We start from the raw sequence: 12,085 nt of genomic DNA on the forward strand, positions 1-12,085 counted from the left end.
CTTTTCGTTCGTTTTTTTCTTTTTTAAATTTTTTTTTTCCTTGCTGTCGATGTAAAAGGAGAAAGACAAAAATATCAGTTCATCTCGCGAAGCTTCTTTATCAAACTCTTCTCTCGATATCTCGACCATTTATTTTTGTTTGATATAAAATCGAACTGTCATAAAATTTAACGCAAAGTACTGATAGAAGCTTACGTCGTTATTAATATCCATTAAATATTCGAAAGTAATGAAACATTGTAAAACGCGATTACGAGAATAAAAAAAAAAAAAGAGAAAAAAAGAACGAGTGATAGAGAGAGGGAGAAGTAGAAGAGAAATGATTGGAGTTCATCCTGAACGACCATTTTGTTTTATATATATATATATATATAAAACATATGTATGTATGTAAATACATATGTACAATGCTTATATATATGTGTATGTGTCTATGCATCACGTTATACGTGTATATATATTTATATACATACATAGTTACATTCTCGGATAAATGCATTAATGTTATATCAATGGAAGCGAGCGTGAAATAAAAAATCTATAAATTCCTGTAGATGAAGAGGAAATACATTCTGCAATATAATCCTGTACGAGTCGTTACCTATTACGAGAATTTTTTTTATAATTACTCCGATCGGAGAAAATTCTGTTTTGATGTTTTTTTCTTTTTTCTTTTTTTTTCTTTTTTCTTTTTATAGGGTAGATACACCAAAAACGTTGCTTCTAGCTTTCAGAGCTTTGTGAATACATAATGTGTGTATATGTGTGTGTGCGTGAAAATATATTTCTGGAAATATATGTGTGTGTACGTTTGCAATTTAGTTAATACATATTTAAATAATATTGAAGTAATATTTGAGTAATATTCAATATGTTTCAAGTAATCGCATTAAAGATATTAATAATACGCAAGCAAAAATTCGTAGGCGGTTTCTGACGATTTTAATTTTATGATGATTGAAACAGAAAAGAAAAAGAAAAAGTTGAAAAAGAATTAGCTTAAATATAATAATCTCGAAAGATACCAATCGATTCTTTGTTTTTTTTTTTCTATTTTCAAAAAACGATCCGAAGACTTTCGAGTCAGTTTAATGTTGATTGCTAGTACAAATAAAAAAGTTCGATCTCGCGTTTTATAATCGAAGAAAAAAGAATTCAGTGGTATAAGAATTGTTTTCTTCTTTTTTTTTTTTTTTTTTTTTTTTTTTTGATAAATTTTTCCTTTTTTCTTATCTTTATTTTCCGTGTTTTATTTCGTTCTCTTTACCTGCGTAAACGATGATGCATATGATGAGGGTGATTGCTAGTGAAAGATTTTCGGACCGTTGTAGAAGCGTAAGTAGAGGCTCGCCGTTGGTTAAAATCAATCTAACGATGAGTAGCAGGCCCAGTGCGAATGCCAATCCTACTAGTAGACCAAGCACGTGTGTCATGTTACTCTGATTCATGCGAAGGAAATAACGTTGGTAGAGCATTTCCACCTGAAATTAGAAAGACAGATCGTATGGCATCGAGAATGATCAAATTATCGATATTCTCGAGTACTATTACTCTACATGTATATATACGTACGTACGTATGTATGTATGTATGTATATATGTATGTATGTACGCAAGTAAGCAGCCATATATATATATATATATATACGATTTCTAGAAAAAGAGAGAGAGATATCAAATTATACGATATGAAATCGAATATGTTCGTAATAATAATTTTCATTGAATTAGATCGACAGGAAGTACTTCTTCTTTTTTCTTTCTTCCTTTTTTTTTTATTTTTTTTCTTTTCTTTTCTTTTTTTTAATTTTTCTTTTATTGTGCATATGTGTGAATACGTGTATGGATGGATATATCGTCAGCCATTTATCAAAGGTTTCCTTATCTAATATAATGCAACAAAAGAAATCGCTTAGGACATGGATGTTAGAGGTATATGGATTATTCGTGAAAAGCCATACGATTATCGAGAATTATCGAGTTACCATGGTGACTGATAGAGAGCTTCCGTGAAGATGGAAGTCACTAAAAGCTCCGCCACCTATCACTCTCTCTCTCTCTCTCTCTCTCTCTCTCTCTCTCTCTCTCTCTCTCTCTTTCTCTCTCTCTCTCTCTGTCTATCTGTCTATCTATCTATCTATCTATCTGTCTGTCTATCTATCTATCTATCTATCTATCTCTCTGTCTATCTATCTATCTATCTCTCTGTCTATCTATCTATCTATCTATCTATCTATCTATCTATCTATCTCTCTTTCTTTCTATTCGCAAAGCTTTGCATTTATAGATAAAAATAGACAACTCGTGTATTGTGTGCGTATGTGTATATGTAACGTGTAACTCTATGAGCGTGTGTCTGTGTGTATGAATGTGCGAATAGTATTCCTCGAACAACTGCATATGATATCTCAAACAATGTTCTTCAATTTCGTCATAAATCTATCTCGTTTAAAACCCTCTTCGTATATACATACATACATACAAACATACATATATACATACATACGTACACATTTGTATATATGTATATGTACAATGTACATATGCCCACGTTGTATGCTTCGATAAGTGATGCACTTCCGAACGACACTAGCGTTACATAACATTAATAAACGCTTGGAACTCCCGACACAATCTTTATATATTTCTATATATCTCTCTTTCTCTCTCTCACTCTTTCTTTCTCTCTCTCTCTCTCTCTCTCTCTTTCTCTCTCTCTCTCTCTCTCTTTCTCTCTGGTATCATCATCACGAATCACTATTTATAGCGATGGATAGATATGTCGGTTCGATTCGTTTAATAGGAATTAACACGAGCAAATAATGAAAAGATTTCAATAAACGAAGAATTACGTCATAATATCGAACGGTATGCGTTATCAGTTAAAGTTTTCCCTAAATAAAGTTTACGATATATCGTCGGTATCGTACTAAAAAGTTATCGGTCTCTCACGATCCTCGAAAAACCACCATTAACGCATACATAAAATTGTATATGATCGATAGCTCGAAGAAACTATGTAAGATTGAGAGTTCCAAGATCATGACTCATTCATAAACAATGCGATTAATCGATTGTTTTTTCTTTTTTCTTTTTTTTTTTTTTTTTCTTTTCTTTTAGATCATTATCATCCGATCGGTCATCCAAGAAAGAGATATATATATATATATAGACAGAGGGACAAGTTAGTTTTTTCTTTTTTTTTTTACACGAAATTTCTCTCTTTGTTTTCGATTTTTTATCTCCTTTTTTCTTTCTTTCTTTCTTTCATTTTTTTTTTTTTGTAAGGGGGTGTGAGTGACAAAGTTATATCCTATAGCTTAAATCCATATGTAACACACTTGATGATGAAATATCGTGTAAATTTAAATATTTTTGGCCCCACTCTATATATTTTTTTTACATTTCATTCTTATATAAGATATATGTGTGCGCGTGTCTATATACGCGTATATGTCCGTACCATTCCGTTTGAATATTTACGAGTACACGAAAGCTTTCGCTATGATATATGTACTCGTTGAACACGATAGATCCGCGATCCTCGATTAAATTCTAACGGGGTCGGAGAATAGGAAGGGAAGGAGGGGAAAGAAAATATTTTTTACTAAATTTTTTTTTTTACTACCGACAACATTCCGAGCAACAATAATCCTTTATATCGATTTATTCGAGAGGATGGAGAAAAAAATAAAAAAAGAAAAAAGAAAAGAAAAGTGAAAAGAAAAAAGGAATAATAAAATATTTCGTAGCTTTTCAAGTGCGTTAAGCATTAAAAGTTTCATCTCGAAAGCATTGTAATTAGGTGAAACTTAAAATATTTTAATAATTGATGAAAGTATATATATATATATATATACACACGATTATACGAAATTATATATATATATATATATATATATATATATATATATATAAAGTAAATTTCATTCGAACGATTGTTAATTATCAAAGAACAGAAAGGTAAAGAAACGAAAAAATAAATAAATTACATCACAAAAGCTCCGTTCTCTCATATTCGTCCTTTAATAATTAAAATTCAAAGGAGAATTAATTCGTCATACGTTTTGATTTCGTTCGCGTTAATTTCGTATATTAAATATTCGACATTTTCCATAATCGTATCGACACGTATAATCTTCTAATCGCCGTTTGGCAAAATCAATTATAAAGAGACCTTGCTGAGATTAAATAGCATTTACATATATCAATAACAAAGCTCTTTTAACGATATGAAACATATACGTATATAAAGGATGGGCTCATTGAAACGTTTCTAGATGATGTTTGAAGTTCGATTGTATACACTTCTTGGAAATTGCTTCAGCTAATCTTTTTTTTATTTTATTTTATTTTATTTTACTTTTTTGCAAATTATAAAACTTAACAAATTTAACTAGTAAAATCTAGTAGATTAAAATTAATTAAAAGACCTAGAAAAAAAAAAAGAAAATCTCGAAGTAAAGTAATCGATTGTTAAATCGATTAAAAACTTTTGGCAACACCTTGTACATATCCTAGTATGCTATATACGCATGTATTATATATACTACCAATACTTTATATATGTATATATTTTTTTCCTCTACGTTTTCATTATGTCAGAAGCTTTTAATAATTGCAAGAAGAGAACAAATCACCAAAGATTGTAAGTCATTAATTGAAAATGCATTAAAATTTAATCCTTAACGACTTAACGAGTCCATTATCATAATATAATTCGAAATGATTCTAATCCAATTAATATGAGTATAGTTTAAATGTAATGCTATGATATTTTTTCTTGATCTTTTTATTTTATTTTATTTTTATCTTTTTTTTTTCATTTTTTTTTTTTCTTCACTATTTTTCTTCCTTCAATTACTCAATGAACTTTAAGCAAAAATGAGAAAAGTTTCAGTTAAGAAACTTCTTCTTTGGTCAAGCTTGAAGTGTGTTTCTCATAGGAAACGAAAATATTTAAAATTCTGTAAAAAACGTATCTGTCGTTTTTGCTACTTTTCTTTTTCTTTGTTTTTTTTTTCTCTTTCGTATATATTCAATATTATATACATATTTATACATATACATACATATACATATATATACATACATGTGTGTGCGCGCGCGTGTATATATATATATATATATATATATATATATATATATATATATATATATGATTTTAACATTTGAAAATGAACGTTTTCAGGAAGTAGCTTTTATTAGTTTATAGTTTAATGTAAGCTCATTGACTTATTAGATCTATCGAATATCGCGTTAAGTTACAGTTGATTATCAACACGCGTCAAATCGATAACATTACATGTACACAAACACACATATACGCACACACACATATATATATATATATATATATATATATATATAAATTATACGTTATATACGGACCTTCATCTTGTTTTAGTTGAGCTATATGAAGTAAGTAGATTATAAACTTCATCGTGTTCGCGTGCATAACTCGTGAAAATAAATGATCCGTATTTCCATGAAACACCATTAGACGAACTCTGTACCCCGTGTACCATCAATCGTGTATATCGATTATGAAATTATTTTCATTAAACGTATATTCAAAGAAGAAGAAGAAGGAAGATGATGAAGGAGAAAGATAAGGATAATGATGATGATGATGATGATGATGATGGTAATGATAGTAATGGTGATGGCCCATTCGATCGGAATTCACTTCGCAAATTTCTTGAATATTTTCTTATTTAAATACCGTAAATTGTCGGCAATATATATATATATATATATATATATATATATATATATATATATATAAAAGTGGATATATATATATATGCGTCGTTCGTAGATTTGATTAGGGAAAGAGGGGAAAAAAGAAACAATTTTCATATTACGAGAAAAAAATGACACAAGTCGCTTGTAAATTTGATTAAAAAGGAGAATAGAAAGGAAAAAAGGATAATCTTCTAATTAACTTTTATACATTCGACGAAATAATATTCTTATTTAATACGAAAAAAAGAACAACATGTCCTACTTATGAATTTTATTAAATAAAAAAAAGAAAGAAAGAAAGAAAGAAAAAAAATATTAATCGATTCTTATAGATCGTAAAGAAAAAAAGAAAAAAATATATATATATATCCACTTGTTATAAATTTTTATAACGAAACGATTGTAATAGAATAGAAATGATTTTAATTGATAGTTTACCTGGAGATTTTTGAATCGATGAGAGGTGCAAAGAGAGCTTAGAAATCTGCATAGGGCACATCCGGTAGGCGGTAGAGTTATTCCCGGATTAGAGGCTATTTCCGGTATTGGTTCCTTTCCAGTTACATTGATACCAACACCGACTTCCGATCCTCTGTTCATCTGTAAAATATTGATTAAATTTACGTAACACAATCGTTTATTTAAACGATCTTCGAAATAGTAAATCTTCATAAATCGCTAAGTAGGATATCAAGTCGATCGTTTCTACATTAATACGTTAAATAGTCTAATTTATAAAATAATTCTAATACAGATTAAGCTTGAAGGTTTCTCGGCGATTTAAGAAAAAAAAAATAATAATTACTGTTTATCGAGACTTTTTTAAGTTAACATATTTCTATATTTATTTATTTATTTATTTATTTTTTTTTCTTCATATCTCTAAATCACGAGTCTACCTACGAAGTCAGAAAAAAAGAATTTCACGAAAGAGCGATCGATTTTTAAAAATCACTTGGAAGCCTTTTATTTGTCTCAACTTTTTTCTCCTTTCAGATTGTTATTTATCTATTTATTTATTTATTGAATCAGTCGAACATAAAGAAGATTTCTCGTGCGAGCGTAATGTCTGTTTTCTCGTTCTCCGAAGTGGAAGATTTTAGGGAAAATGTTTTCGAAGTGGTCACACTCTCTCTTTCTTCTCTGTTTCTATCTGTTACATTCTCTTAAACATTTTCTAACGATTAAAGGAACCGCCTACCGTGATAATGGAGGGACGAGGTGGTCCAGTAAAGTGCTCGATAACCTCCCAGTTAGACTTCTTAACCGGAGTATGCGGTGTCTTTGGTGTATTAGGTGTATGAGGAGTATGCGGTTGAGACGAAGGAGTCGAAGGTTTCGATCCTGGTGGATCAAGAAGTAATTCGACTCGTGGTTTACCACCATCGTTGTTTACGGTATGTTGTCGTAGACTCGCCCATCTTCTTGTACTCTTCAAAGATCCAGTTGTTGATCTCCCTACTACGTCGCTCTGAAATCAAAATAAAACAAAATTTTTCAAAGTTTAAAAAAAAAACTTCATATAACAAATTTAAAATCTGAATTGCGATAAGATGTGTATGTATGCGAGCGTGTGAGTATTTCATCAATGAATTATGTAGATAAAAGCTTGATTATAATATTACCAGAAGTTGCATCAATTTTAATACCTAATGATAAAATTGTTCAAGAATGGATAACATCTGTTGATATTGCTGAAATTCGAATTGGTGTATTAAACGAGATAATGAGTCGATTATCAATCATCCGATAAATAAAACTGTGATAAATTATTTCTTTCTTTTTTTTTTTCTTTTTTCTTTTTTATTGGAAGTATAAAAGCTAATTAAAAAGGATGAAATTATAAGATATGGTCAAAAGATTCATAATATCACGTTCGATAATTTTAATTTATATATTTCTATATAGGATTCATCTATTTCCATATTCTATATATATATATATCCAACCAATATGAATAAATTTGTCATATAGATATAGGAACGGAAATCGGAATTAGAATTATTTTATAAGATCGAACTTCGAACGAGGACTAGTATTAGAATTCTCTTAGAGAGCATATAGTTTTTGGAATAGTGATTAATATTGGAATTCTTTTAGATGGTGATATTTTAATAGACAGATCATCCATTCAATTACAATTAAAAAAAAAACTTTTCTCCTTCAAACGATCTTAATTTTGTTTTTTCTTTTTTAGAATCATTGCGACTGTTTTATGATTTCTAAAATTAAAATTCTTCACGTTCAAATTCTTTTTTTCATTCGGTATCATCATCCTTTGACACAAAAGTTCATATTTTCTTTATTATTATCTTCTCTCTCTCTCTCTCTCTTTCTTTTTTATCTCTCTATTTCTCCATGTCTTTATCGTGAAGGTAGGACAAACATGTACACATATACATATTTAAAGAATAAACGCGAAATTTCTACTTCGAATTTTTCGAGTAAGTTCTTTTGTGGCTATTGCATTTTTTCTCTTTCTCTTTCTCTTATATCTTCTCTATTTATCTATCTGTCGGACTTTTTCGATTTCTATGAACAAAGTAGACTTTAGGATTCTTCTTTTTCTTTTCTCTCTGTCCCTCTCTCTCTTTCTCTCTCTCTGTCTCTCTTTCTCATTTTATCTTTCTTTTTTATTCTCGAGTTTCTTCTCCGTTTGGAGATATCAAAGAACGCTACTCTCGATTTATCTTCGATGCGTATTTACTTTTGTCGTTTGCTTTCTTTGATACACATACTCCCTCCATGTTTTTTTCTACTATTTTATACTTTCTTTTTTTCTTTCTTCTTATCGCTTTCTTTCGAAAAAATGAAAACGAAGATTCGATATGTGCAATCTTCGTTATTTTTTTTTTTTTTTCTTTTATCGACAAAAAATATTATACTACTTACTTACGATTTTTTATGATCAAAGTAGTCGAAATCAAAACAAGGTTCCATACAGATTATTATCACCACCATCATCATCTATCTTCTTCTCTATTTTTTTAATTTCTTTTTTCTTTCTGTTAATTTCTTTTCTTTTTAGTTTATTTTTTACTTCTTTTCTTTTCTTCCTCTCTCTCTCTCTCTCTCTCTCTCTCTCTCTCTCTCTCTCTCTCTCTCTCTCTCTCTCTCTCTCTCTCTCTCTCTCTCTCTATTCTCTTCTAATAAAAAGTAGATCAGCCATCGCAGTTGAGATACTATTTGAAATTAAAGCCTCGTCCAATGCATGCATCTTCCTTTGGTGGCACTTAACGTTCACTTTTCGAGATTGCTACATATGCAAGATTTATTACCACGAGAAGAGCAATATCTGTTTACATCGTTTATTCATTTTTTTTAATAATATCGTTCCCTGTCCTATGATTTATATGCTAATGATATGAATTTAAATATTATCCTGTATGTGTGTGTGTGTGTGTGTGTGTATATATATATATATTATATAATATAAGATATATATTATATAATACAAGATGGACGACAAAAGTTTTAAGCCGGGCAAAAGATTCATAAATGAAATTATTTTTTTTTTTTGCAATTAGACGTATTGTTACGATCTCAAAATAAAAAGACCGAACAAAAAAATTAATCTAGAAAATACCTTTTGTAAAAACGAGCAAACGATTTATAAAACCTATTAACAAAAATAGCCCTTTTTGACTGTATGTATGACAATTCCGTGAAAATAATTTTCTATTCTTTTTTTTTTCGACATATCCTTTCTTTCTATATTTTGGATTTTTATCTCGTTTCTTTTTCTTTTTTTTTTATAATCCTAACAGAATTTGTTAAAAAAGAAGAACCATTATTTTATATTACAGCGAGTCGAGAACGTATTTTTCTTTTCTTTTTTTTTTATCTCTTTTTTTCTATTTCTTTTCTTTTCCCTTTGCTTTTCTTTTCTTTTCTTTTTTTCTTTCTTGATGTAGATAGTAGACGTCGATAGAAACGTTTGGAGAAACTTTACGTCTTTTAGTTCAAGTTTTCAAACTTGTATAACTTTCTTCGAATAAGTCGGAAGATACTTTCCGACTTGTTACGTAAAAAGATATAGAGAACGATTCTCTCTCTCTCTCTCTCTCTCTCTCTCTCTGTTTTTTTCTTTCTTCAATCATTGACAAAATACTTTACGTCAAACGTTTATAATTATTCACAAGAATTTGTTCAATCAATTACAATGCAATCTCAAGGACAAATTTGATTATATTTTCTACATACACACACACACATATATATATATAGAATTTTTAGCAAATTTTTGAATAAAATTTAATAAAAATCTTTTATCTAAAAAAATTTCATAACTTATTCGTTCGATAAAGTATTATAAATATTTGTTATTTAATAAAAATTAATCTGATCAATGGAGAAAGAAGAAGAAAGAAAAAAATTTGTTTGGAGAGATAAAATAAATACTGGGGTATTTGAAGGATTTAAAGATCGTAAAATTAAAAATTTTCCTGGTTCTTGTGAATGGGGAAAAGAACTATTAACTGTTTAATGTATTTCATCTTCTCTCTCTCTCTCTCTCTCTCTCTCTCTCTCTCTCTCTCTCTCTCTCTCTCTCTCCCTCCTTCTCCTTCTTATTTTAGAAAATCCCTCTCCTTCAAAAGCTAATTTTTAACAGTTAATTTCTTATGATAAATTTAATCAAGACAGAAAAAGTATATGCCTCATTCCAAGTATGAAAGTAAGAAAGAATATTACTTGTACTAATAGGGGAACTTTCAGCCCTTCAGCATCCGCTCCTCTGTCTCCCACACAACCCAACTTTTAATCATTTACCCGGCGTACAAATAATTAATTAAATTAAACATGCAGTGAAGACGATTAAAAAGAAAAAAGAATGAAAAAAGAGAGAGAGAGAGAGAGAGAGAGAGAGAGGAAAAGAAGAAGAAAAGTAAAAAAGAAAGAAAACAGAAAAGAACATTTCGCTCTTTCGACTCGACTTTTTGATCGACTTTTTACCTGTTATCTGCTCTTGAATTTTGTTGAATTTTGTTGAACTCTTGAATAAATAAATAAATAAACGGATGATGTGATACATGGTCATTCGTAATTTAATATCATTCACGTGATGGATGAATTTTGTATTGTCAATGTTTTTTGTGAAAAACAACGTGAGCGTTGTGTGTGTATATGTATATATATATATATGTATGTATGTATGTATGTATGTATGTATGTATGTATGTATGTATGTATGTATGTATGTATGTATGTATGTATGTATGCATGTGAGAGAGAAAGAGAATATACTCACGAAGAGTACATTCTTCGTTAATGTTTTTTCCATCCTTTTGTCTACTCTTTTTTTTTCTTTTTCCATTCGTTTTCCTTTTTCGTATTGTTTCTTTTTTATTTTGTTTTATTTCTTTTTTTTTTAACCGTTTCACAATTCCACCATTGGGAAATCGTTTTCACAAAGAGAGGACTTTAATTTGAAACGCCTTAGTGTTCGAATTTTTCTCTCTCTCTCTCTCTCTCTCTCTTTCTCTTCTTTTGTTGTTATTGTATTTGTCTGTCTGTCTCTTTCTCTCTCTTTTTTCTACTCGTTTGGACTATCAACGTGAACCCAATGGGAATTCTACGATCTCTTTATTCTCTTTTTTCTACTTTCTCTTTCTCTCTCTCCCTCTCCCCTTGTTTAACGACGCGTCGAGTGATGTTTCGAGAGTGAAAAAAAAAAAAAGAAAAAAAATTATTTCTAAGCAAACCACGAACGTGTTCTCGAAACGTTTGCCAGGACGCGTTACACCCACGATCTAGATTTGTAGGAGGTGTTAAAAATACTCTCTTATCGTTATCGGCTTTTTTTAGAAAAAAAAAAAAAAGAATATGCCGAGTAGGCATAGATGGGTATATATATTGACACGAGTAAAATTGAATGATGAAGTTCTCCTTTTTTCTCATTCTCTCTCTCTCTCTCTCTCTCTCTCTTTTTTCTTTCCCTTTTATTTTTCGAATTTTTCCATTTTGACACATAAAGAGAAACAGAGGGAAAAAAGGGAATATTAAGACGATTCATCAACATCAAGATAAATTGAATTTAATCGAGTGAAAATGGAAATGAAAATGTATCTATCTATACGGTTACATGGGCGCGTCTATGTGTGTATGTGTGTGGATCTGTGCGGGTACATCATAATAAAGGAAGCAATTTTATATGTGGGTGGGGTGTATAAAATAAAAGAGATAAAATATTAGAAATTATATATAATATATATTAAATTATATATATTATATAAATTATATAATAATTTCAATTAGTAATATAATTATTCATTCACGATTTGAGTAATAAATTATTAATACGTGATTTTCACAAATTTGATATACACTTCCTTCGTTT

At 29.4% G+C, this 12,085-nt stretch overlaps 2 protein-coding genes across 8 annotated transcripts in view; one reads left to right on the top strand and one right to left on the bottom strand.

The window, feature by feature from the left end:
• Positions 1-12,085, top strand: part of LOC127064228 (uncharacterized) — a 132,382-nt gene that overhangs the window by 82,547 nt on the left and 37,750 nt on the right. The gene's annotated exons all lie outside the window — the stretch shown is intronic.
• Positions 1-12,085, bottom strand: part of LOC127064207 (adenylate cyclase type 6) — a 72,597-nt gene that overhangs the window by 46,069 nt on the left and 14,443 nt on the right. For all 4 annotated transcript variants that reach the window (XM_050994892.1, XM_050994893.1, XM_050994895.1 and 1 more), the window contains 3 exons: positions 6,950-7,219; positions 6,187-6,348; positions 1,268-1,481 (listed from right to left, as the gene is read on the bottom strand). In XM_050994892.1, the coding sequence (XP_050850849.1) occupies positions 1,268-1,481; positions 6,187-6,348; positions 6,950-7,219 (646 nt within the window). The remainder of the gene's footprint in view (positions 1-1,267; positions 1,482-6,186; positions 6,349-6,949; positions 7,220-12,085) is intronic.

The sequence above is a fragment of the Vespula vulgaris genome, chromosome 5 (genome assembly GCF_905475345.1).
Source record: "Vespula vulgaris chromosome 5, iyVesVulg1.1, whole genome shotgun sequence".
Taxonomy (NCBI): Eukaryota; Metazoa; Arthropoda; class Insecta; order Hymenoptera; family Vespidae; genus Vespula; species Vespula vulgaris.